Source organism: Nicotiana tomentosiformis, chromosome 7, assembly GCF_000390325.3.
Source record: "Nicotiana tomentosiformis chromosome 7, ASM39032v3, whole genome shotgun sequence".
Classification (NCBI taxonomy): domain Eukaryota; kingdom Viridiplantae; phylum Streptophyta; class Magnoliopsida; order Solanales; family Solanaceae; genus Nicotiana; species Nicotiana tomentosiformis.
The window spans coordinates 76,938,647-76,961,314 of NC_090818.1; the positions used below are offsets into that span (position 1 = coordinate 76,938,647).

A 22,668-nucleotide genomic window follows, 5' to 3' on the forward strand; every position below is an offset into this window, starting at 1 on the left:
AAGGCTATAAGGAGCCAACAAAAGAAGATTTCCAGTGGATTAGGAAACAAATACATTCCCAGGAAAGGGAAGACAATTTTTACCAGAATGTTTAGCAGGTAGGTCAGCATAAAGTTGATGTCAAGACACTAGCTCAGGAAACCCTCTTTAATGCAATTCAGCTGCCAGGGGTAAAGATAGACTACATTAAATATCATAAACATATCCATAGTAAACATTTAGTTCTAGTTAGATAAAGCAAGCTGAAAGAGAAGACTATTAAGACAAGAATAGCAGCTCAATAATGTCCAAAAGCAGCAAGAATCTTAATGGCTGATGCCCTTTTTTGCTCTGAGAGATTCAAGAGCCTTCTCCCGCAGCTCAATCTCAAGCCTTTTCTGCACGGACTCTGACTCCTCGACATCCCCCTTCCTCAGATGCTCATCATAAGAAGCATGGCAATCAGGATTTCTCTCTGTATCTGATGGCGAAGACATGGCATTAGCTGACTTCAATTTTAGTTTCTGGGCATGCCTTTCTTCCTTTCTGCGCTGTCTCTCCTCCCGCCGCCTACGCTTCTCTTCTTTCTTCCATCTCCTCTCCTCTTTCCTCCTCCTTTTAGCCTCCTTCCTACCCTCAACATCAGAGTCATAACTATCATCTGACGATGACTCGTATTTGCCAGACCTCTTATGCTTTCTTTTTTCCTTAACTTTAGCTCTACGCTTTTCACTTTCCTCAGAACCAGAACCATCATCACCACTTTGATCATTCTGCTCAGCTTTCCTTGATGAAGTGAGGGGAGTTTCTGACTCAAGTAGCTCTTTGCCCTTGATATAGTTTGCATGAGACAGGTTTTCCTTCTCTGCTTTGAAGCTCTCCCCGGCATATGATTCCCTTTCCCTCTTAACTGAATGAGAGTGTCTATGGATTGATGGTGACTTTTGTTGATCCAGCTCCTTTGTTTGCTCCATCATTGCGGAAAATTTTTCACTGGCATGTAAATATACACAAGCATTATCAAGCATACAGACTGAGCATCTTTTACTCCACAAATAAAACATGCAGGAAATATTCATTTAAAGCTGCCAAAATGTAGAAAAGCAGTTGTAAACAAACCTCTTCATCACTTCATTTCGCTTTCTTGACTCCAAGCGATCTGAATGGCTATGAAATTCAGAAAATTCTTCCTCATCCCGCCCCTTTCCAAGATCTTTATTTGGATCAGGTGTTGTAGGAATTTGTCTTGAAGACCTAGGTTTATGCTCAAAGGCCTCCCTGAACCACAGCAATCCAGCAAAAATCAGGAAAACATAATATATTACTTTAAAATATCCATGGACAAAATTACTTCTCCGATTCTAAATGACGCATTATCCATTACTAACCTTGAATGGTTCATTTCTTTCTCATCTGCAATTTTCTCAGAAATGTTAGAACTAACTCTGTGCTCTCTCAATTTCCTGGGATTTGGGCTGTCAGTGTCAATTGTCTTTCTCTCCCTCTGGTTCAAAGTACTCCTTGGCCTATAATAATCAAAATACAACATTAAGATTCAAAGATAAAATTCATGAAGCACTAGCAGTGTTAACAATATTATTAAAGAAAGCATATACCCTCTATTTTCACTAGGACTCCTTTCCCTTTTTGTTGGTAGAGATTCTGAGGCCGATCTGGAGCGTGGAGATTCTGAAACAGATGGTGACCGCCGTCGCCGAGGAGGCAAAAGCGACTCTTTTTTTCGTGAATCCTTAAGGTCATATATGTCCCTCTGTGGTGACCTAGAAGAAATAGGACGTCTACGTTCCAATGATCTGGATCCTTTATGCGCCTCAGTTTTTACTGGAGGGGCATGTCGAATAGGGGAGTATTTTTCACGGCTCCTACAATGTGTATCAAGCATAGCAAGACATAAAAATTCCATGCACCTAAAATTTGTGCAGTCTATCTATGAAGCAAAGCAATCCAGTATTTTCATTGATCAGAGACAACACAAGACAAGCATAGGTATACAAGGCAGCTAATAACTCTGGGCTCGCGAGTTACAACAACAATCGTCAGTAACAAGTCTTAGAAAACAAGAGAGTTGATATGTATCACTACCTTATCCTTCCCCGAGGAGATTGAACTGGTGAACTTTCATTCTTCAATATTCTCTTTCTGATTGGTGAAGGAAACTTGTGGTAAATGGGTGAGGGAGAAAGTGATCCTTGAGGTGAAATAGACCTTCTGGCAGGGGTTAAGGATCTTTTCCTGCCAGATATGAAGGATTTTCGTTGAGCTGGAGATAGAGAACTTCGAGGACTCAATGGAGATCGGTGGTAACCCCGACCCACCGGAGAAGGGGACCTACGTTTTGTGGGATTCGGTGTTCTGCGCCGAAGTGGTGATCGACATCTAATAGATGACCTTGATCTATATCGCACTGGTGAGCGTCTACTTGGAGACCGTGACCTACGCCACATAGGGGATCGTGATCTACGCCTAATCGGAGATCTCGATCTACGTTGAATGGGAGACCTCGATCTACATCGAATGGGAGACCTCCTACGTCGGAATGGAGAACGTCTTCGATACCGCGCAACAGAAGGTGACCCTTGACGTACTCGGGAGGTTGATCTTTGCCTGTGTCTTGGTGGAGAGAGAGATTGTTGAGGTGAATGCTTCCTACGAGGTGAAACAGAGCGCCTTGGTGGAGAGCGGTATACCCTTTCAGATGAAAGTGAGCGACCTCTCCGTTCTAAAGGAGATCCGGATGTACTTCGTGACCTGCGCCTTTCACTTTAAAAGATAAAGCCATCATCATTTCAGTGAAAGCAAAAGTAAAAGCTGAAAGCTGAGGATACATATCATCTAAAAACAAATGGGGGACAATTTCAAAAAAAAAAAAAAAAGGAGCTTAATGGAAAAAATACCCAGAATAACTCCTTGAATTAGAAAATGACTTGCTGATTGACCTTGATCTCCTGCACAGAATCCAAAGAATTAAACAAATGATATTCTATGTGTAGGAGGCCACAAGAAATACGACAAGTTATACCTCGGGGAGGGTGAATGATGTGCTGAACGTGGGGATCTAGAGACCCTGCACAACACACAGGAAAAGGAGGATGAATTGAGCCAAGGCAGATAAAGTTCTACAATTATGTTTTCTAAGAGTAATAACATACAAAAGTAAAGTGTTAGAGGAGGGATTTGGTATTAATTTATACAAACTGGTAACTCGGAGACAAAAGATCAATCAAAGTACTCTCTTACAGGTGTGGAGGGATCATTTTCAGAGCAAGAGAAGGTCAAGCCACTACTCTTTCTTTCTTTTTTCTGATAATGAAGAAGGTCATGCCACTACTATTACCAGAGAGTGAGGTAAGTGCCCCCAAGTTTTATAGGCAAAAGAGCAGGGTAGTAAGCAGATAAACTTTGAAGATAACAAGTGCAACAAAAAGGAACATTCCCTCTTTTGTAGACTCTTAATAGCAAAGACAACACCCCTCCATCTATTTCCAACTTCGCTCCATCCACCAAAATGTCGTTACCCATACCTCAACCTCCCCTAGACCAGGTTAAAATAATCTTGCTTCTTTCCATTTGCTAACATCAACTTTTTTAGGAAAGAAACTTTGTTACTCCTCCATGTTCCTATATGTTTATACCCTTTCCGTTCTGAAAGTCAACAATTTTTCTCTAATAAATTTCTATTCTAGATTTAGAATTACTACAGTTTGGAATCTGATCTGCATTTTATATAGCATCTTAAAATCCCATTAAGGATGGATTCATGCCATCCGAACTCAAGAAAAGATAGTCACTGTCCTCAACAATCCAGATTAAAAATAACCCTGTTTGTTGTATTTACTAGCATCAACTTTTATAAGCAAGAAATTTCGTTATTACTCCATGTTCCCATATGTTGGTCTCATTTCCCTCTGGAAAGTTGAACAAATTTTCTCTAACGTAGTTTTATTTTAAACTTGGAGCTACTACAATTTGCAATTTGAATTGAAATTCATATAGCATCTCAAAATCTCATTTAGACTGTATCAATGGCGTCCAAACTCAGTCTAAAAACTAGTTACTACATAGTCCCTAAACAGCTGAAACGTGACAAGAAACTGCATACAAGAATTGATCAAGTGTTTATTATTGAGATACTAAAGCATGATTAATGTATATCATTATGTAAGTTGCAATCTTTCATATGATTCAAACACTTGTGCACACTTAATAGACAGCCATGCACTCTCTACCGATGCTAAAAGTGTTTCATGTGATAGTAGAGCCACAGATTCATGCAGATCAAGGTGGCGTGGACTACCATTGCTCCCCATACGTTTGCACCTCCGCATTGTTAAGGATGCTTTCGCCATAACTTCATGGATCTCAGAACCCCCCCCCCCCCCCCCCACAAACACAGAATAACACTCTCCTCCATATTACTCAAGTAAATTGGTCTAAATAGAATTCTGTCCCCACTTTTTTGCAACTCTTTTTCCAATACAATTCACCACTTGTGTGCCTTTACACTAATCATTCAGAAGTCAAACTTGACAGCTGCATTTTTGCAGCAAGGTGGAGATAGTGCGCTCTTCAGGCATACTAGCCCTATAACGGAGTCAAACCCTACCACACTCTCTTAGTATAAAGCGGAGCAGGATCGTTGGCCTGATCTGACACCCACCCCACCTCCGAATTCCTTGAGGTTTAAGACTTATCTTTTATCTCGTGAGAATGCACGGGAGAAAAATCTATTATTGATTTTCTGTTTAATTATAATACAATGAACCCTATTTATACAATACATATCATACTCCTATTTTATGTGGCTAAGACTAATTCATATTATGTACATAACTATCTAACACTTCCCCTCAAGCCAATATATACAAATCATATGTACCGAGCTTGTTACATATGTAACTAATACGAGGACCAGTATGGGACTTGGTGAAAATTTCTGCAAGCTGATCATTCGACTTCACAAACTTTGTAGCGATATCTCCTTAGAGTATCTTTCTCTGACGAAGTGAGAGTCAATCTCAATGTGTTTAGTTCTTTCATGGAACACCGAATTTGATGCAATATGAAGGGCAGCTTGATTATCACACACAAGTTCCATCTAGCTAACCTCACCAAATTTCAACTCATTAAGCAAATATTTGATCCAAACTAGCTCACATGTTGCCACAGCCATTGCTCGATATTCTGCTTCTGCACTAGACCGAGCAACCACATTCTGTTTCTTGCTCTTCCAAGACACCAAATTACCTCCTACTAAAACACAATATCCAGACGTAGAATGTTTATCAGAAGGTGATCCTACCCAGTCAACATCTGAGTACCCAACAATTTGCTCATGGCCTCGATCTTCAAACAATAATCCTATGCCTGGAGCTGATTTTATATATTGAAGAATGCGGACAACTGCATCCCAATGACTATCACAGGGAGAATCCAACAACTGACTTACCACACTCAAAGGAAAGGAAATATCAGGTCTAGTCAATATGAGGTAATTTATTTTACCAATCAGCCGCATATATCTTGCAGGATAGCTAAGCGGCTCCCCCTGTCCTGGCAGAAGTTTAGAATTCGGATCAATAGGACTGTCAACAGGTCTACAGCCTGTCATTCCTATCTCCTCAAGAATGTCTAAGGCGCCGTTGTGAGATTACAATACCTGAGCTAGACTGAGCAACCTCAATACCTAGAAAATACTTTAATCTGCCCAGATCCTTAGTCTGAAAGTGCTGAAAGAGATGTTGCTTCAACTTAGTAATACCATCCTGATCATTGCCGGTAATAACAATATCATCAACATAAACCGCCAGATAAATACCGAGATTTGAAGCAGAATGCCAATAAAACACAGAGTGATCAGTTTCACTATGAGTCATGTCAAACTCCTAAATAACTATGCTGAACTTACCAAATCAGGCTCGAGGAGACTGTTTTAGACCATAGAGGTTCCGGCGCAACCAACATACAAGGCCACTAGACTCCCCCTGAACAACAAAACCAGGTGGATGCTCCATATAAACCTCATCCTCAAGGTCACCGTGAAGAAAAGCATTCTTAATGTCCCACTGATAGAGAGGCCAATGGCAAACAGCAGCCATGGATAGAAAAAAACAGACTGATGCTACTTTAACTGCGGGAGAGAAAGTATCACTGTAATCGAGCCCAAATATCTGAGTATACCCTTTGGCAACAAAACGAGCCTTAAGTCGATCAACCTGGCTATCTGGACCAATCTTGACTGCATACACCCAACGACAACCAACAGTCGATTTACCCGAAGGAAGAGGAACAAGCTCCCAAGTACCACTCGTATGTAAAGCAGACATCTCATCAATCATAGCTTGTCGCCACCTTGGATGAGACAGTGATTCACCAGTAGACTTAGGGATGGAAAAAGAGGACAAAGATGATACAAATGCACAATGAGGTGATGACAGACGATGGTAACTTAAACCGACATAATGGGAATTAGGATTAAGTGTGGACCGTATACCTTTCCGTAGTGCAATCGGTTGACTAAGAGGAGACAAGTCCACAGTATTAGCGGGGTCAGGTGCAGGACGTGAACCAGTTGGGCCTGATGCTGGGCGCGGACGACGATGATAAGTCAGGAGTGGTGGAGCTGTAGAAGGCTGAACTGGACTAGGTGGTGGAACTAGAGTTATAGGTGGTGGAGTAGCAACTGGAGTTGTAGGTAGTGAAGTTGGAGTTGTAGAGGAAGATGAATGGGAGATAGTGACTGAATCTCCAAAAGATGGGACTAGTAGCACCTCAGAAATATCTAAGTGATTACCTGGACCTGTGAAGTATGATTGGGTTTCAAAGAAGGTAACATGTGCCGCTGGAGGTTAGGAGAATAACATCGATATCCCTTCTCGAGTAACCCAAAAATACGCACTTAAGCGCACGAGGAGCTAACTTATCTTTTCCTGGAGTAAGGTTATGAACAAAACACGTGCTCTCAAAGACACGGGGTGGAAGAGAGAACAAAGGTAAGTAAGGAAACAGGACAGCGAATGGAACTTGATTCTGGATAGCTGAAGATAGCATACGATTAATAAGATAGCAAGATGTAAGAACTGCATCCCCCAAAAACGCAACGGAACATGAGATGGTATGAGTAAGGTACGAGCAGTTTCAATAAGATATTTATTCTTTCTTTCAGCTACCCCATTTTGTTGGGATGTGTACGGACAAGATGTTTGATGAATAATCCCATGAGAATTCATAAACTGCTGAAATGGGAAAGACAAATACTTTAGGGCATTATCACTACGAAATGTGCGGATAGAAACCCCAAATTGATTTTGAATTTGGGTGTGAAAGGTCTGAAAAATAGAAAATAACTCAAATCGATTTTTCATCAAAAATATCCAAGTGCACCTGGAATGATCATCAATGAAACTGACAAAGTAGCAGAATCCCAAGGTAGAACTGACCCGACTAGGAGCCCAACCATCTGAATGGACTAAAGTAAAAGGTTACTCTGCTCGATTATTAAAACGCCGAGGGAAATGGGAGCGGGTACGCTTACCGAGCTGACATGACTCCGCACTCTAGAGTGGACAAGTGAGATAAACCAGGTACCATTTTCTGAAGTTTTGACAAACTGGGATGTCCCAACTGTTTATGTAATAAATCTAGTGAATCAGTAACAGGAAAAGTTGTTGAAAGAAGACAAGATGTGAGTCCATGTGATTTTGCAAGGATAAGGTAATCAAGTCCATCTGATTCACGTCTGGTGCCAATGATCCGCCCTGTACTGCGTTCCTGTATAAAAACAAGATCATCAAGAAATAAACAGAGCATTTAAGTGATTTGGCTATGCGACTAGCGGCTATGAGATTAAAAGGACTACCGGGAACATACAGAACTGAATCTAAAGGTAAGGAAGGAAGTGGACTTGCTTGACCTATTCCAGTTGCCATGATTTGAGACTCGTTGGCCATTGTGACTGTTGGGAGAGATTGAAAATATGAAATAGTAGTGAAAAAAGATTTGTTACCAGAAATATGATCAGATGCACCTAAATCAATGACCCAAGACTCAGAGATTGAAGATTGGGAGACACAAGTCACGCTACTATCCGTTTGAACAACGGAAGATATCCTCGAAGATGTTTGTTTACATGCTTTGTACTTAAGGAACTCAATATAATCCAATAAAGAAACCATCTGGATTGGATTCAATGCATTGGATCCAACGGATTGTGAGTCAAAGGCTTCTGATACGAATGCCATTATAATGTTTACGCCGGAAAAAGCAGAAATTTTCTGGAAATTAATGTTCACGCCGGGGAAAAAATCATTGTTCACGCCGGAAAAGTATAAAAGTGGTCAAAATTTGATTTAAACTGGATGGATAGGCTCGGAATTGCGAGGAGAACAGACTGTCCTGAAGAAGTTTAGCCAAAATCTGGCCGGAAACAACCCCACGCGCCGGCTCGTGGACGTCGGAACTTCGCCGGAGAAATTCTTCTGGCGGCGGGGGAGGGCGCATGAGTCCTTTTCTGCCAAAGATTTTTTTAAGGGTTGGTCGGGCTCATCTACTTCCTGGTGGTGTTAGTTTTTGCACAACACTGACGGATATTATTATTCTTGCAGACAGACCTATTTTTCCTGGAAAAAGGGCTTCCGGTTGACTGATTTCTCCTCCCGGAGTCGATGGAATTTATGCACAGCGATAAATTTCTCACGGTTACTCTGATACCATGTGAGAATGCACGGGAGAAAAATCCATTATTGATTTTCTGTTTAATTATAATACAATGAACCCTATTTATACAATACATATCATACTTCTATTCTATGTGGGACTAGGACTAATTCATATTATGTACATAACTATCTAACATATCTAATTAATAGGAAGTGCCTAGGACTTAATAAAGGACTTCAGGTAAATAGGATCAACAAAGTACTCCGCACGCGGCATAACTGTTTGGTTGTTCACTATTAATCTCAACTCCCACCCTGGAGAAGACACGATATGATGTAGGCAAAGAATGAAATAAAATTTTATTTACTAACTCGTTTGGTGATAATAATCAGGTATTGTATTGCCAGTAGATATTGGCAACATGAAAGCAATACTACAAGAAAGCTGTAAGACGGAAATAAGTAGATTAGTGACATCAAACGCTTACTTTCAATGTATAGCTAGCTTGCTTGCTTGCCCTTTTTTCACTACGGAGGGAGAGGTCTCCTTACCTTTGGTCTCATTCAAGACCTCACCAAAGAATTTCCCTTTTAATTTTGGTGTTTCATCAGCAGCAGTTTGTTTAGCAAGCAGTCATATTGCTTGAAAACACACACAATACACAATAGGAGATCAATGAGAAGAGAGATCGAGCAAAGTCTCATCGGCCTGGAAGAGATTGAGTGAAACCCTGGACACACAACCGAGAAGTTAAGGGACACAGACATAGAGGAATTAGTGTGCTGCTGAGGCTGGTTGGCAATTGAGAGGTTGTCGTGTCCAGTCATATAGGTCAGAGTTAGGCTACTATTTTTAGAAAGTAGCTTAAATTCTATTTCAGAAATTAGAGGAGAACATATAATTCCTTGTTGAATGTTGTGTACAGATTTCATTACATATGATAAATGTTGATGCTTATGAACTTTGACTCTCCAAACTTCAACAAATTGGCCGACACTACAAACCAGTGAAGAACTGGATAGTAAAGAATGCAGGAAAGAAGAAAGAAGGCCAGAATGGTGTCAGCTGCAATGGGGAATTAAATGCAGGAAAGGAAATTGAATTGGGATGATAGTCTTGCTTTGCATTCATACTCTGTATTTTATGTCGTAGAGTGTATATGATGCGAAAGGCTATCCAGCCATTCAGGTAACAGGTAACAGATTTGCTATGTACCCTGGTTCAATGGGTTTCAACCCCTGGATGCTTCTTTACTAAATCATTTTACTTGCCAAACCAAAAAAAAAAACTTATTCAAATCCTAACCTGTGTATTCTTCTTGAGCCATTTCTGTCAACATGGTCTAAATCATCTGTCGAGCGCACCCGAGGCTGGTGTTTCGGACTTGGCTCCAGTGCAGCATTTTTTTGTCTCGAATTGCTGGCATAATCGTCCTACAGTAGTTTGAGGTAAAGGATATGAACCCAAATAATTGCAGAAGCAGGCTGATACCAGGGAAACACAAACAAAAGTTAAAAAAGAAAACCCAACTCTGGATAAAATAACTCTTTCATGGATATTATTTTAGTTACCATCATCTTCCTTTTCTCTTGATCCAGCTCCCTACTCTCTCTCTCCTTTTTCTTCTGAATCTCATTGGCAATTCGATCAGTCTCAGCCTAGAAAAAATGAAGAAAAAAGGCTACTAACAAGAGGTACTTTTAAGACCACAAAGCAACAAAAAAAACAGCGAGAAACACCTTCTTCTTTCTCATTTCCTCTTCTTTGGCTTCTAGGAACTGCTGAGGAACACCGCTTGCATTGTTCTGTGCACTAAGTAGTAGCGCCCAAAGCTCTTTCATAAATTTGCCAGTGTTTCTTTCCATGAATCCAGTAAGTGAAATTTGAACCTCCTTGCCGTTAACTACCTGAAATCCATCACCAGTTTAATGTTACTTCTTTCTTGAAAAAAAAAATGTTGAAAAGTAAAATCTGAGTGTTAATTATTAAAATCCGAATGTTAGCAAAACATAGTTAAATCAAGCAAACAAGTATAATGTATATTCCACCTTTCGTTCAAGAAGGCCATAAATGAAATTGATAAGAACTTCATCTTCAAAACCAATAAGCTCGGTAACTCGTTTGGCAATCCATGGTTTCATTACATCCATCTTCACCTTGGTCATGTCCACCTATCACATAATAGATTTGAGACACACATAATCAAACAAGTATGAAGGGGATCTTCTATTCCAGAAATTCAAAACTAAGAAGAAAATGAAGAAAGCCTTTCCACCTAAACAAATAACTCCTACAAAACGAACTCACCAGATGTTCCAATTCAGGAGCGAACTTCTGAGATTTCAACAGCTTGGCTTGCTTATTAGAGAACCGAGTGTCCTGCTCGGCCGACGTGCCCTAAATTAAAACAATTTTGAATCTATCATTCATCAGCCATAAAAGCGAAATTGGAGCTTGGATCTACAAAGACGAATGGAGAATCAAGAGGAAAACTTACCCGGAAAAACCCGCCCGACATGTTTTAGGGTTTTCTAGAAAGACTGATCAAGTGGTATTTTTATTATATAGAGTAGTATTAAGTTTTGATTGGAAGAGAGGGATAGTTTTTGATTTGGAAGGATATCTTTTAGGACATGACTCGAAAGATAGAACAGCGCCCACTGCCCAACAGCGAGCTACATACCAAGTACCCCTTAAGGCCGAAGTGCTGATTGTATCCATGGGCCTGCCGCTACCCTAAGCCCGTAATCACGTCAATCTTATCTTTAAGTGAGTTGCTTAATCAAAATAAATACCCTTCTCTTCTCTTCCCCTTTATTTTCCTATCAATCAAACTAATTATCTTTTGTACACGTAGCTTTTGTGGCTAATTACTTCATTTTTCTCCTTTTCTTATTTATCGTTTTTCTTCATTCTTTGCTTTTTTCTCCTTTTATGTTTATTTTCCAATCATATTATTTTTTATTTTCTTTTTCTACCATAATATAATTCCATGCTCAATTTTGGCTCCTTTTTTTCCTTTTGTTCATTTTCTTTATTTCTTGTTCCTTTTCTAATTTCATTTAAATCCTTTTTTCCTTTTATTTTCTTTTTTTTGCTTCTTTTCTTTATTCTTCTTTCTTTTTTTCCCGTGCAATAATAAAAAGATAGACTAATATAATAAATATCCGTTCACCTTTTTTTAATATAACTGATATAATATATCTTTGTCTTACTTTTTCTCTCTTTTTTTCTGTAGATCAGTTATAAGAACAACTTATACATTATACATGTTTTCTCTTCTCTTTGTTTCCTTTTTTTTCTTTTTTTTTCTAATTTCATTTATTATTATTTTCAAATTATTTTTTCTTTTAAATTTTTTTTTCATAATGTAATTATGCACTTCTTTTTTGCTCCTTTATTTTTGTTCCTTTTTATTTTTTTTCTCTATTTTTTTCATTATATCAACAAAAGTTAACTTATATAGTATATTTTTTTTATTTGTTTTATTTTTATATATATTAATTATTAGAAAATAACTTATTGTACATATAGTATACCAAAAATAATATATTAGTAGTAGTTGAAGTATATTATTGCAATATACTATGATACCCATATGTTATATATCATATATTGACAGGGTATCATAGAGGACTAGTCATTTCTTCAACAAACAAAATACTCATCAGTCATCTATGATACCCCACATGGTATATATCATATACTAACATAGTATCATAGAGGTATGGTTCATTCCTTCCAACAACACACTAAGTCCTCTATGATACCCATATGGTATATATCATATACAGATAGGGTATCATAGAGGTCTAGTTCATTCCTTTCAGAAAGACACTCAGTCCTCTATGATACCAACCTGGTATATATCATATACTGGCATGGTATCATAGAGGACTGGTTTATTTTTCAAAAAAAAAATCATTAGTCCTCTATGATATCCATATAGTATATATCATATGATGCTAGGGTATCATGTAGTACTAGTTCATTCTTTCAAGAAAATTAGCAGTATATTATTATAATTAATTATTATATACCAATATAACATATAATATAACATGTTGGTATACAATACAACTTTGTCTTCTTTGCTAGTTCTACTTAATTTTGACCAAAATTCCAAAAATCTACTCCAAAAATCTCCACCAAATTTACTGAAAATTTAGCCATAGCCTTCAATCAACATTTCGAACACGACTCAGTAACAATCGAATCAAAACAATTATAAAGTGAGATTTTCCCTATTATTTTCATGGAACTCCATCAAAAAATTCATTTAAGAAAATATTTGCAAGGACCTAGTTGAAAAAAATTAAAAAATGGCTTATTTATTACTGTTTACTGTTATATTATATTGTATATTATAACAGTATAATATTACTATAACCATGACTTTAGCTTTACACAATAGCACCTAAATGATTCAACAAAATAGCAGTCGAAGTAAACTATTATGGTATATTGTATATTATTACAACATACTATTACAGTATATTGCATATTATTATAATATACTATTATATTATATTGTATATCGTAGCGATATATACTGTTAGGTAACTGTGTTCTTCTTCGATTATTATAGTATACCGTTGCAGTATATTGTATACTATAACAATATATTATTACAGTATAGCTATATACTCCTATAATATATTATATACCGTAGCGGTATATTATTGGGTAACGGTGTTCTTATTCGATTTTCAACTGAAAATATTGTTCTCAATCACCTCAAATCAGCTCCAAATATTGTCACGGCTCCAATCTTCCTCTGTAGGATGTCATTATGGCACCTAGTCTCTAAGACTAGGTAAGCCTAACAAAACATGCGAAATAACTGAAATAATAATAATTTAAATCTCAAAAAATATCCACAACTATATATATAAAGAAAATCTACAACCCAACACGTACATCTCCCAAAACCCGGTGAAGCATAAGTCACAAGCTCTAGATACAGAACTGAACACTCATATACATCACTGACTACAAAATATAAAGGAACAAGAAAAGAACAGGATAGAAGGGGACTCTGAGGCCTGCGGACGCGGGCATGTGTACCTTGAAGTCTCCATATAAGTAGACACGTGAAATTAGGCTAAACATGATGACTACAACATGCTGAAGTAACTCAATTAAGGCATGAAAAGGAAACTACATAGCAAAAACTGAAATTTTAATATTTAGCCCGTGTACGCACTCGTCACCTCGCGTACACGGCCTTCACATATCATAAATTATCACCACAGTACCAAATCCTAAGGGGAATTTCCCCCACACAAGGTTAGACAAGTCACTTACCTCAAACCACGCTCAATCAATCAATTATAAGGCCTTTTCCTCGATTTTCCAACTTCGAACTGCTCGAATCTAGCCAAAATAATTTCATACTATAAATATAACTATAGAAAACTAGTTTAAATAATGAAATAATGATTTTTGCAAGAATAGAAAAAATCACTCCAAAAAGTCGACACGGGCCCACGTCTCGGAACCCGATCAAAATTATAAAATCTAAACACCCATTCAATATCGAGTCCAATCATACAAGAATTATCCAAATCCGACCTCATTTAGCCTTTCAAAACCCAAAAACTTGGTCTAAGAACTTCTATACTTTTCTCCCAAATTTTAAACTCCAAAACCATAATTAAAATATGTAATTAATAGTAGATACATAGGGATTAATCAAAAACGATTCAAGAATCCTTACCCCAATACTTCATCTAAAATTTTCTCAAAATCTCGCCTCAATCCGAGCTCTCAAAGTCCCAAAATGAAAATGAAATCAAACCCTCGATTCTTCCCCTTTTCCCAAAATGAAAATGAAATTTCCCCTTTTCGATCTGAATCACACCCGGAGGCCCCGACCAAATAAATCAATAAGTCCTAATATGATACGAACTTAGTCGAGGCCTCAAATCACATCAAAAACACGAATCGCACCCCAAATCAAGCCTAATGAACTCATAGACTTTTAACTTCTGCATTCGATACCGAACCCTATCAAATCAAGTCTGATTGACCTCAAATTTTGCATACAAGTCATAAATGACATTACGGACTTACTCCAACTTTCGGAATCAGAATCCGACCCCGATATCAAAAATTTCACTCCCGGTCAAACTTTCCAAAATCTTCCAACTTTCCAACTTTCGCCAATTAACACTAAAACGACCTACGGGCCTCCAATCAACATGTGGACATGCTCCTAAGACCAAAATTACCCTAACCGTCAAAACTCCATTCCGGAGTCGTCTTCACACAAGTTAGACTATGGTCAACTCCTACGACTTAAACTTCTAATTCAGGGATTATGTGGTCTCATTTCACTCCGAAACTCACCCGAAACCAAAACCAAACATCCTGGCAAGTCTCGTAACCACAGTATAACACAAAGAAGGTAAAAAATAGGGATCGGGGCTAATTGTAATGATCCAGCCAGTCGTTTTGAGAGTAATATCCCCGATCCCCTATTAACTGCTTCCCCGTATCTTTTTCTGCTTATGTGACTTGCCGGGAGGTTTTGTTTTTGGTTTCGGAGTGTTTTGGGACACTTAGCCGTAAAACGGAAGCTTAAGTCTTAGGATTTTAAACGTAGTCGGAATTGTGTGAAGACTACTTCGAAATGGAGTTCCGTCAGTCCCGTTAGCTCTGTTGGGTGATTTTGGACTTAGAAGCGTGTTCGGACTATGAATTTGAGGTCTGTAGCTGATTTAGGTTTGAAATGGCGAAAGTCAAATTTTTGGAGATTTTGACCGGAAGTGGACTTTTTAATATCAAGGTCGGATTCTGATTCCGAAAGTTGCAGTAGGTCCGTAATGTCATTTATGACTTGTGAATAAAATTTGAGGTCAATCGGACGTGATTTGATAGGTTTCGGCGTCTTTTGTAGAATTTGGAAATTTCAAAGTTTCTTAGGCTTGAATCTGTGTGCAATTTGTGTTTTCAATGTTGTTGGAGGTGATTTGAAGATTCGATTAAGTTCGTATAATGTTATGAGACTTAATGGTGTGTTTGGTGGAGGTCCGAGGGCCTCGGGTTGATTTCAGATGGTTAACAGATCAAATTTGATTTTGGAAGAATAGCTGAAGCTGATGCACCTGGTGTAATCGCACATGCGCAACATTGCCCGCAGGTGCGAGCCAATGGACGCAGGAGCGGTTTGGAAGGAAGAGGCTAGAGGTGGCAGGTGCGGAGGTATAACCGCATATGTGCATCCACAGATGCGGAAGATGGAGCGCAGAAGCGGAAGGGGCTAGGGCGTGAGGGATCGTAGAAGCGGAAGTATTCCGCAGGAGCGGGCGCACAGGTGCGGACCATTGCTCGTAGATGCGGACCCAGTCCCTTTAAGTCATTTCCGCACCTGCGATGGAAATTCCGCAGGTGCGAGATTTCTGGACAGAACACTTAAATGCAAGGGTTCACAATTTTTGCTCATTTTTAACATTTTGAGCTCGGGTTTGGCGATTTCTTGAGAGCATTTTCGAGGCATTTCGTGAGGTAAGTCCCTTGTGCTTATTTTTTATCAATAATATTGCTTCCCCATTTATTTTTTCACCTAGTTAGTGTATATTTAAGGTGTAATTTGGGAGTTTGAGGTTAGGGATTTGAAGAGTTTGATTTTGGGTTTTGAGTGGTCATTCGAGATCGGATTTTGATAAATTTGGTATGGTTGGACTCGTGAGTGCTTTCGAATTTTTGTGATTTTTATCTGATTCTGAGACGTGGGCTCGGGTCGACTTTTTAGGATGGATTTTGGAATTTTTGTTAAAGTCTTGATTTCATTAATTAGATTAGTCTATTATAGTTGTATTTATGATATGAAATTGTTTTGGGCTAGATTTGGGCCATTCAGAGTCGGATATTCGTGGAAAAGGCATTGTTACCGATTGATTGAACTTGGTTCGAGGTAAAAAATGGCTTGCCTAACCTTGTGTGGGAGAAATCCCCTTAAGATTTGATACTGTCGTGATATGTGAGCGCCGTGTATATGAGGTGACGAGTATGTACACGAGCTATTTGTTGAAAAACCCGATTTATTTTACTGAGTAGTAACATGTTTTTCCTTTAATTTGAGTTATACCGTTTATATGAGTATTAGTCTATTTTTTCATTCTTAATTGAGCTATTCCAACATGCGTAGTTATCCTGATTAGCCTAATATCGCATGTCTATGTGCTTTAACTCTGTGAAGCATGCCTAGTTGATTTCCTATTTTTTCTTGTTCTTTATCAGTCTTAACTGTAGTCTCAACATGTGTTTATTTTTGAGACTACGAGGCAGTTCCTTGGGAGTTCTCCCTGCACATTTACTTTTGAGACTACGAGGCGGTTCCTCGGGAGTTCTCCCTGTATATTTACTTTTGAGACTACGAGGCGGTTTCTCGGGAGTTCTCCCTGCACATTTACTTTTGAGACTACAAGGCGGTTCCTCGGGAGTTCTCCCTATATATTTACTTTTGAGACTATGAGGCGGTACCTCGAGAGTTCTCCCTGCATATTTATTTTGGGACTACGAGACGGTATCTCGAGAGATCCCCTGATGTTTATCCCTGTGTGTTGCATTGTTATATCGCTGTATTTTCTTTTTGTTAAATTCCAGTCTCTTATTATACTGTTATATTTTTCTGCTTTATTTATTATATACCAGTGGGCCTGACCTGACCTCGTCACTACTCTACCGAGGTTAGGCTTGACACTTACTGGGTACAGTTATGGTGTACTCATGCTACTCTTCTACACATGTTTTTGTGTGCAGATCCAGGTGCTTCTTATCAGCCCCGCTACTAGCTGAGAGTGCTTGTTGTTGTACGGTGACTTCAAGGTACATCTGTCGCGTCCGCAGACCTCGTAGTCCCCCTCTATTCTCTCCTATGTCATTTACCTTCCGTACTTCTTTTGTTAGACTCTGGTATATAGAGATACTAGTTTCTTTCTGTAACTTGTGACTTATGATGTTCCGGATTTTGGGAAGACTGTGTATTATAGAGTATTGGTTATTGCACATGCCGAGCGGTATTATTATTAGTTATTTAGTTATCCACTGTTGTTAGTTGCCAAGTTTTACTTTCGTTTTTGTTATATTCCACAATTTGTTAGGCTTACCTAGTCGTAGAGACTAGGTGCCGTCACGACGTTACACGGAGGGAGTTTGGGTCGTGACACTAATACACTCAAAATGACCGATCGGGTCGTTACATCCTCTCACTCTTAAAAAAAATGTTCGTCCTCGAACGAGTATAGAGACATACCTGAAGTGGTGAAAATATGAGGATAACAGCTACGCATATCATGCTCGGTCTCCCAAGTCGCCTCATCGACTGACTGACCCCTCCACTAAACCTTCACTGAAGCAATGTACTTCGATCTCAACTTTCGAACCTGCATGTCCAAAATGGCCACCGGTTCCTCAACATAAGATAGATCCTTATCCAACTGGACTGAGCTGACGTCTAACACATGAGACGGATTGTCATGATACTTCCGGAGCATAGAAACATGGAACACTAGATGAACTGCAGCTAGACTAGGTGGTAGTGCAAGTCTGTAGGCCACCTCTCCAACCCTCTCAAGAATCTCAAAAGGTCCGATATACATAGGGCTCAGCTTTCCCTTCTTCCCAAACCTCATAACACCATTCATGGGCGAAACCCGGAGCAAGACCCGCTCCTCAACCATGAATGCAACGTCGCGAACCTTTCGATCTGCATAACTCTTCTGTCTGGATTGGGCTGTATGGAGTCGATCCTGAATTAATTTAACCTTTTCAAGAGAATCCTGAACCAAGTATGTACCCAATAGCCTAGCCTCACCCTACTCAAACCAACCTATTGGAGACCGGCACCGCCTACCATAGAAAGCCTCATACGGGGCCATCTGAATGCTCGACTGATAACTGTTGTTGTAGGCAAACTCCGCAAGCGGCAAGAACTGATCCCAAGAATCCTCAAAATCCATCACACACGCACGAAGCATATCCTCCAATATCTGAATAGTGCGCTCGGACTATCCATCCGTCTAAGGGTGAAATGTCGTACTCAACTCCACCCGAGTACCTAAACTCATGTTGTACGGCTCTCCAGAACCGCGATGTAAACCACATACCCCGGTCAGGGATGATACATATCGGCATGCCATGAAGCATGACAATCTCGTGAATGTAAACCTAAGCCAGCTGCTCTGAAGAGTAAGTAGTCACCACTAGAATGAAATGAGCCGACTTGGTCAACCTATCCACAATCACCCAAACTTCCTCTGAGTCCGTGGGAGCCCAACAACAAAATCCATAGTATTCCGCTCCCATTCCACTCTGGGATCTCTAGCTTCTGAAGCAATCCACCTGGCCGTTGATGCTCATACTTCACCTGCTGATAATTTAGGCACCGAGATACATACTCCATTATGTCCTTCTTCATTCTCCTCCATCAATAATGCTGCTTCAGGTCCTGATACATCTTCGCGACACCTAGATGAATGGAGTACCGCGAACTGTGAGCCTCCTAGAGAATCAACTCACGCAAGCCATCTACATTGAGCACACATAGCCTACCCTGGATCTGTAATACACCGTCATCTCCAATAGTGACCTCCTTGGCATCGCCGTGCTGAACCGTGTCATTGAAGACAAGCAGATGGGAGTCGTCATACTGACGCTCTCTGATACGATCATAAAAAGTAGACTGAGAAACCACAAAATCCAAAACTCGACTCGGCTCAGAAATATCCAATCTAACAAACTGGTTGGCCAAGGCCTGAACATCCAAGGCTAATGGCCTCTCTACTACCGGTAGATATGCTAAGCTGCCCAAACTCTCCGCCTTGCAACTCAAGTCATCGACCACCACTTTGGCCTTCCCGGGATGATATAGAATGGTGATATCATAGTCCTTAAGCAACTCTAACCACTTCCGCTACCGCAAGTTAAGATCCTTCTGTTTGAACAGATGTTGTGGACTCCGGTGATCGGTGCAGAACTCACAAAGGACACCGTACAAATAGTGCCGCCAGATCTTCAAGGCAAGAATAATAGCTTCTAACTCGAGGTCGTGGACAAGATAGTACTTCTCATGCACCTTCAACTGTCTAGACATGTAGGCAATCATCCTACCGTCCTGCATCAACAACGAGCCGAGACCAATGCGCGACGCATCACAATACACAGTATACGACCCCGAACCTGTAGGCAATACCAACACTGGGGCTGTAGTCAAAGCATTCTTGAGCTTTTGAAAGCTCTCCTCACACTCCTCGGTCTACCTGAATAGAGCACCCTTCTGGGTCAGCCTGGTCATAGGTGTTGCAATAGATGAGAAACCCTCTACAAATCGACGGTAATACCTCGCCAAACCAAGAAAACTCCGGATCTCTATAGCTGAGGACGGTCTGGGCCAACTCTGCATTGCTTCAATCTTCTTCAGATCTACCTTGATCCCCTCACTTGACACTACATGACCCAAAAATGCCACTGAATCTAGCCAGAATTCACACTTCGAAAATTTTGCATATAACTTTTTTTCTCTCAAGGTCTGAACACAGTCCTCAGGAGCTGCTCATGATCCTTCTAGCTCCGGGAGTACACCAGAATGTCGTCAATAAACACAATGACGAATGAGTCAAGATAGGGCTGAAATACACTGTTCATCAAGTGCATGCATGTTGTTAGGGCATTGGTCAGCCCAAAAGACATCATAAGGAACACATAATGTCCATACCGAGTCCTAAAGGCAGTCTTGGGATGTTTGGCTCCGGAATCTTCAACTGATGATAGCCTGAATGCAAGTCGATCTTAGAGAACACTCTGGCACCTTGAAGCTGATCAAATAGATCATTAATATGTGGCAATGGATACATGTTCTTCGCTGTAACCTTGTTCAACTGGCAATAATCAATACACATCCGCATAGAACTATCATTCTTCTTTACAAATAATACTGGAGCACCCCAAGGCGACACACTGGGCCGAATGAAGTCCTTATCAAGCAACTCTTGCAACTGTTCCTTTAACTCTTTCAACTCTACTGGGGACATACGATATGGTGGAATAGAAATGGGTTGAGTGCCCGGTAACAAATCAATACCAAAGTCGATATCCCTATCGTGCGGCATGCCTAGAAGATCTGCCGGGAATACATCTGGATAATCCCTCACTACTGGAACTGACTCGACGGTAGGAGTATCAACAGTGACATCTCTCACATATGCCAGATACGCATCACATCCCTTCTGAACCATCCACTGAGCCTTTAGAGATGAAATAACCCTGCTAGGAACATAATCTAAAGTACCTCTCCACTCTAACCGCGACAGACCTGGCATAGCCAATATCACCGTCTTGGCGCGATAATCAAGGATAACATGATAGGGTGACAACCAGTCCATGCCCAAAATAACATCAAAATCTACCATACTGAGCAACAATTAATCAACTCTAGTCTCAAAACCACTAAGAACTACCAAACACTACCGATACACACGGCCAACAACAATAGAATCTCCCATAGGCGTGGACACATAGACAAGAGAACTCAAATAATCACGGGATACACAGAAGTACGGAGCAAAATAAGATGACACATAGGAATAAGTGGAGCCTGGATCAAATAAGACTGATGCATCTCTATGATAGACCCGAACAATACCTGTGATGATTGAGTCGGAAGCAACTGCCTCCGTCCTAGCAGGAAGAGCATAATATCTGGCCTGGCCTGGCCTCCCCCTCTAGGGCGACCTCTGCCTGCCCGACCTCCACCTCTAGCTGGTTGTGCAGGTGGGGTGGCAGCTGGTGTGGCGACCATGGACTAAGAAGCTTGAGGACCTGGTGGAATACGCGGAGCCTGAGTAGTCTGTGGAGTTGCACCCCTCCTGAGTATGGGACAATCCCTCACCACCATGTGATGAGTGTTGCCACACTCAAAATAAGCCCTCGGAGGACATGGCTATTGTGGCTGGCTCGGGTCTGATCGGCTGGACTGACCGCTGAAAGCACCCCGTGCAGGAGGTGCACTAGACAATGGTAATGCATAATAGGGAGCTTGAGGCCTAAGAGTGCCGAAATACCTTGGAAGCTGGAAGTGCTGAATGAACAGGGCGACTCGCATAGCCCCTACTATGACGAGCTAGAACTGGGTCACGGGTACCACTGTATGTGCCAGAATCTCGAGACCTCTTGGCCTCCCTCTCCTCTCTCTCCCGAGTCAGCATACCCTCCAATCTCCTAACAATCCCCACTACCTGCTGGTATGCGATGTCCATCTCCAACTCTCAGGCCATGCTAAATCTGATACTAGGGTTGAGCCCCTTGATAAATCGACGAACCCACTCTCTAATAGTAGCAACCAAGGCTAGTGTATGCCTAGCCAAATCACTGAACCGGACCGCATACTCTAACATGGTCATAGAACCTGGCACAACTGGTGCGCGCCATGCATCTCTGAGACTCTAGGGAACATACGCCCTCAAGAACATATTCGAGGACTGAGTCCAAGTGAGTGAAGCTGCCTCGGCCGGACTACCCAACTCATATGCTCGCCACCACTGATAAGCCGCTCCCCTAAGCTGGAACATAGTGAAAGCAATCCCACTAGACTTTGCAATACCCATAGTATGAAGGATACAATGGCACTCCTAAAGAAAACCCCGGGCATCCTCTGACGCCAAGCCACTGAAAGTAGGAGGGTGGTACTTCTTGTACCTCTCGAGCCTGAGCTCCTCCTCCTCAGAAACTGCTAGTGGTACTTCTTGTACCTCTCTTGCCTGAGCTCCTCCTCCTCAGAAACTGCTACCCTGGGTTGAACTAGGGCTACCGGCTATACTGATATGACCTCTGGGACCTGATCAACCTAAACTCGCTACTCTGGGGTATGGGTGGTGGGAGTCTGTGCTCCTCCCCCGGCATGAGATGTGGCAGGAGCAAGTGGTATCAACCCTGCCTGAGCCAAAGTGCCGAACATGCTCATAAACTGGGCGAGAGTCTCCTGAATGGCTGGTGCAGTAACAGGCGTCTCGG

At 40.7% G+C, this 22,668-nt stretch overlaps 1 protein-coding gene across 2 annotated transcripts; it reads right to left on the bottom strand.

The window, feature by feature from the left end:
• Positions 1-162: 162 nt before the first annotated feature.
• Positions 163-11,344, bottom strand: LOC104106080 (uncharacterized). 2 transcript variants are annotated; one of them, XM_009614564.4, is made up of 13 exons: positions 11,153-11,344; positions 10,963-11,052; positions 10,704-10,826; positions 10,395-10,562; positions 10,227-10,313; positions 9,961-10,088; positions 3,020-3,064; positions 2,895-2,945; positions 2,083-2,760; positions 1,596-1,862; positions 1,368-1,505; positions 1,099-1,257; positions 163-972 (listed from the first exon to the last, which is right to left on the bottom strand). In XM_009614564.4, exons 1-13 carry the CDS (start codon positions 11,171-11,173, stop codon positions 306-308), a joined length of 2,622 nt encoding a protein of 873 aa, XP_009612859.1. In that variant the 5' UTR covers positions 11,174-11,344; the 3' UTR covers positions 163-305. The 2 variants fall into 2 exon arrangements, with proteins under 2 accessions (XP_009612859.1, XP_070037777.1); XM_070181676.1 differs by lacking the exons at positions 2,083-2,760; positions 2,895-2,945; positions 3,020-3,064.
• Between the last annotated feature and the right edge of the window lie 11,324 nt (positions 11,345-22,668).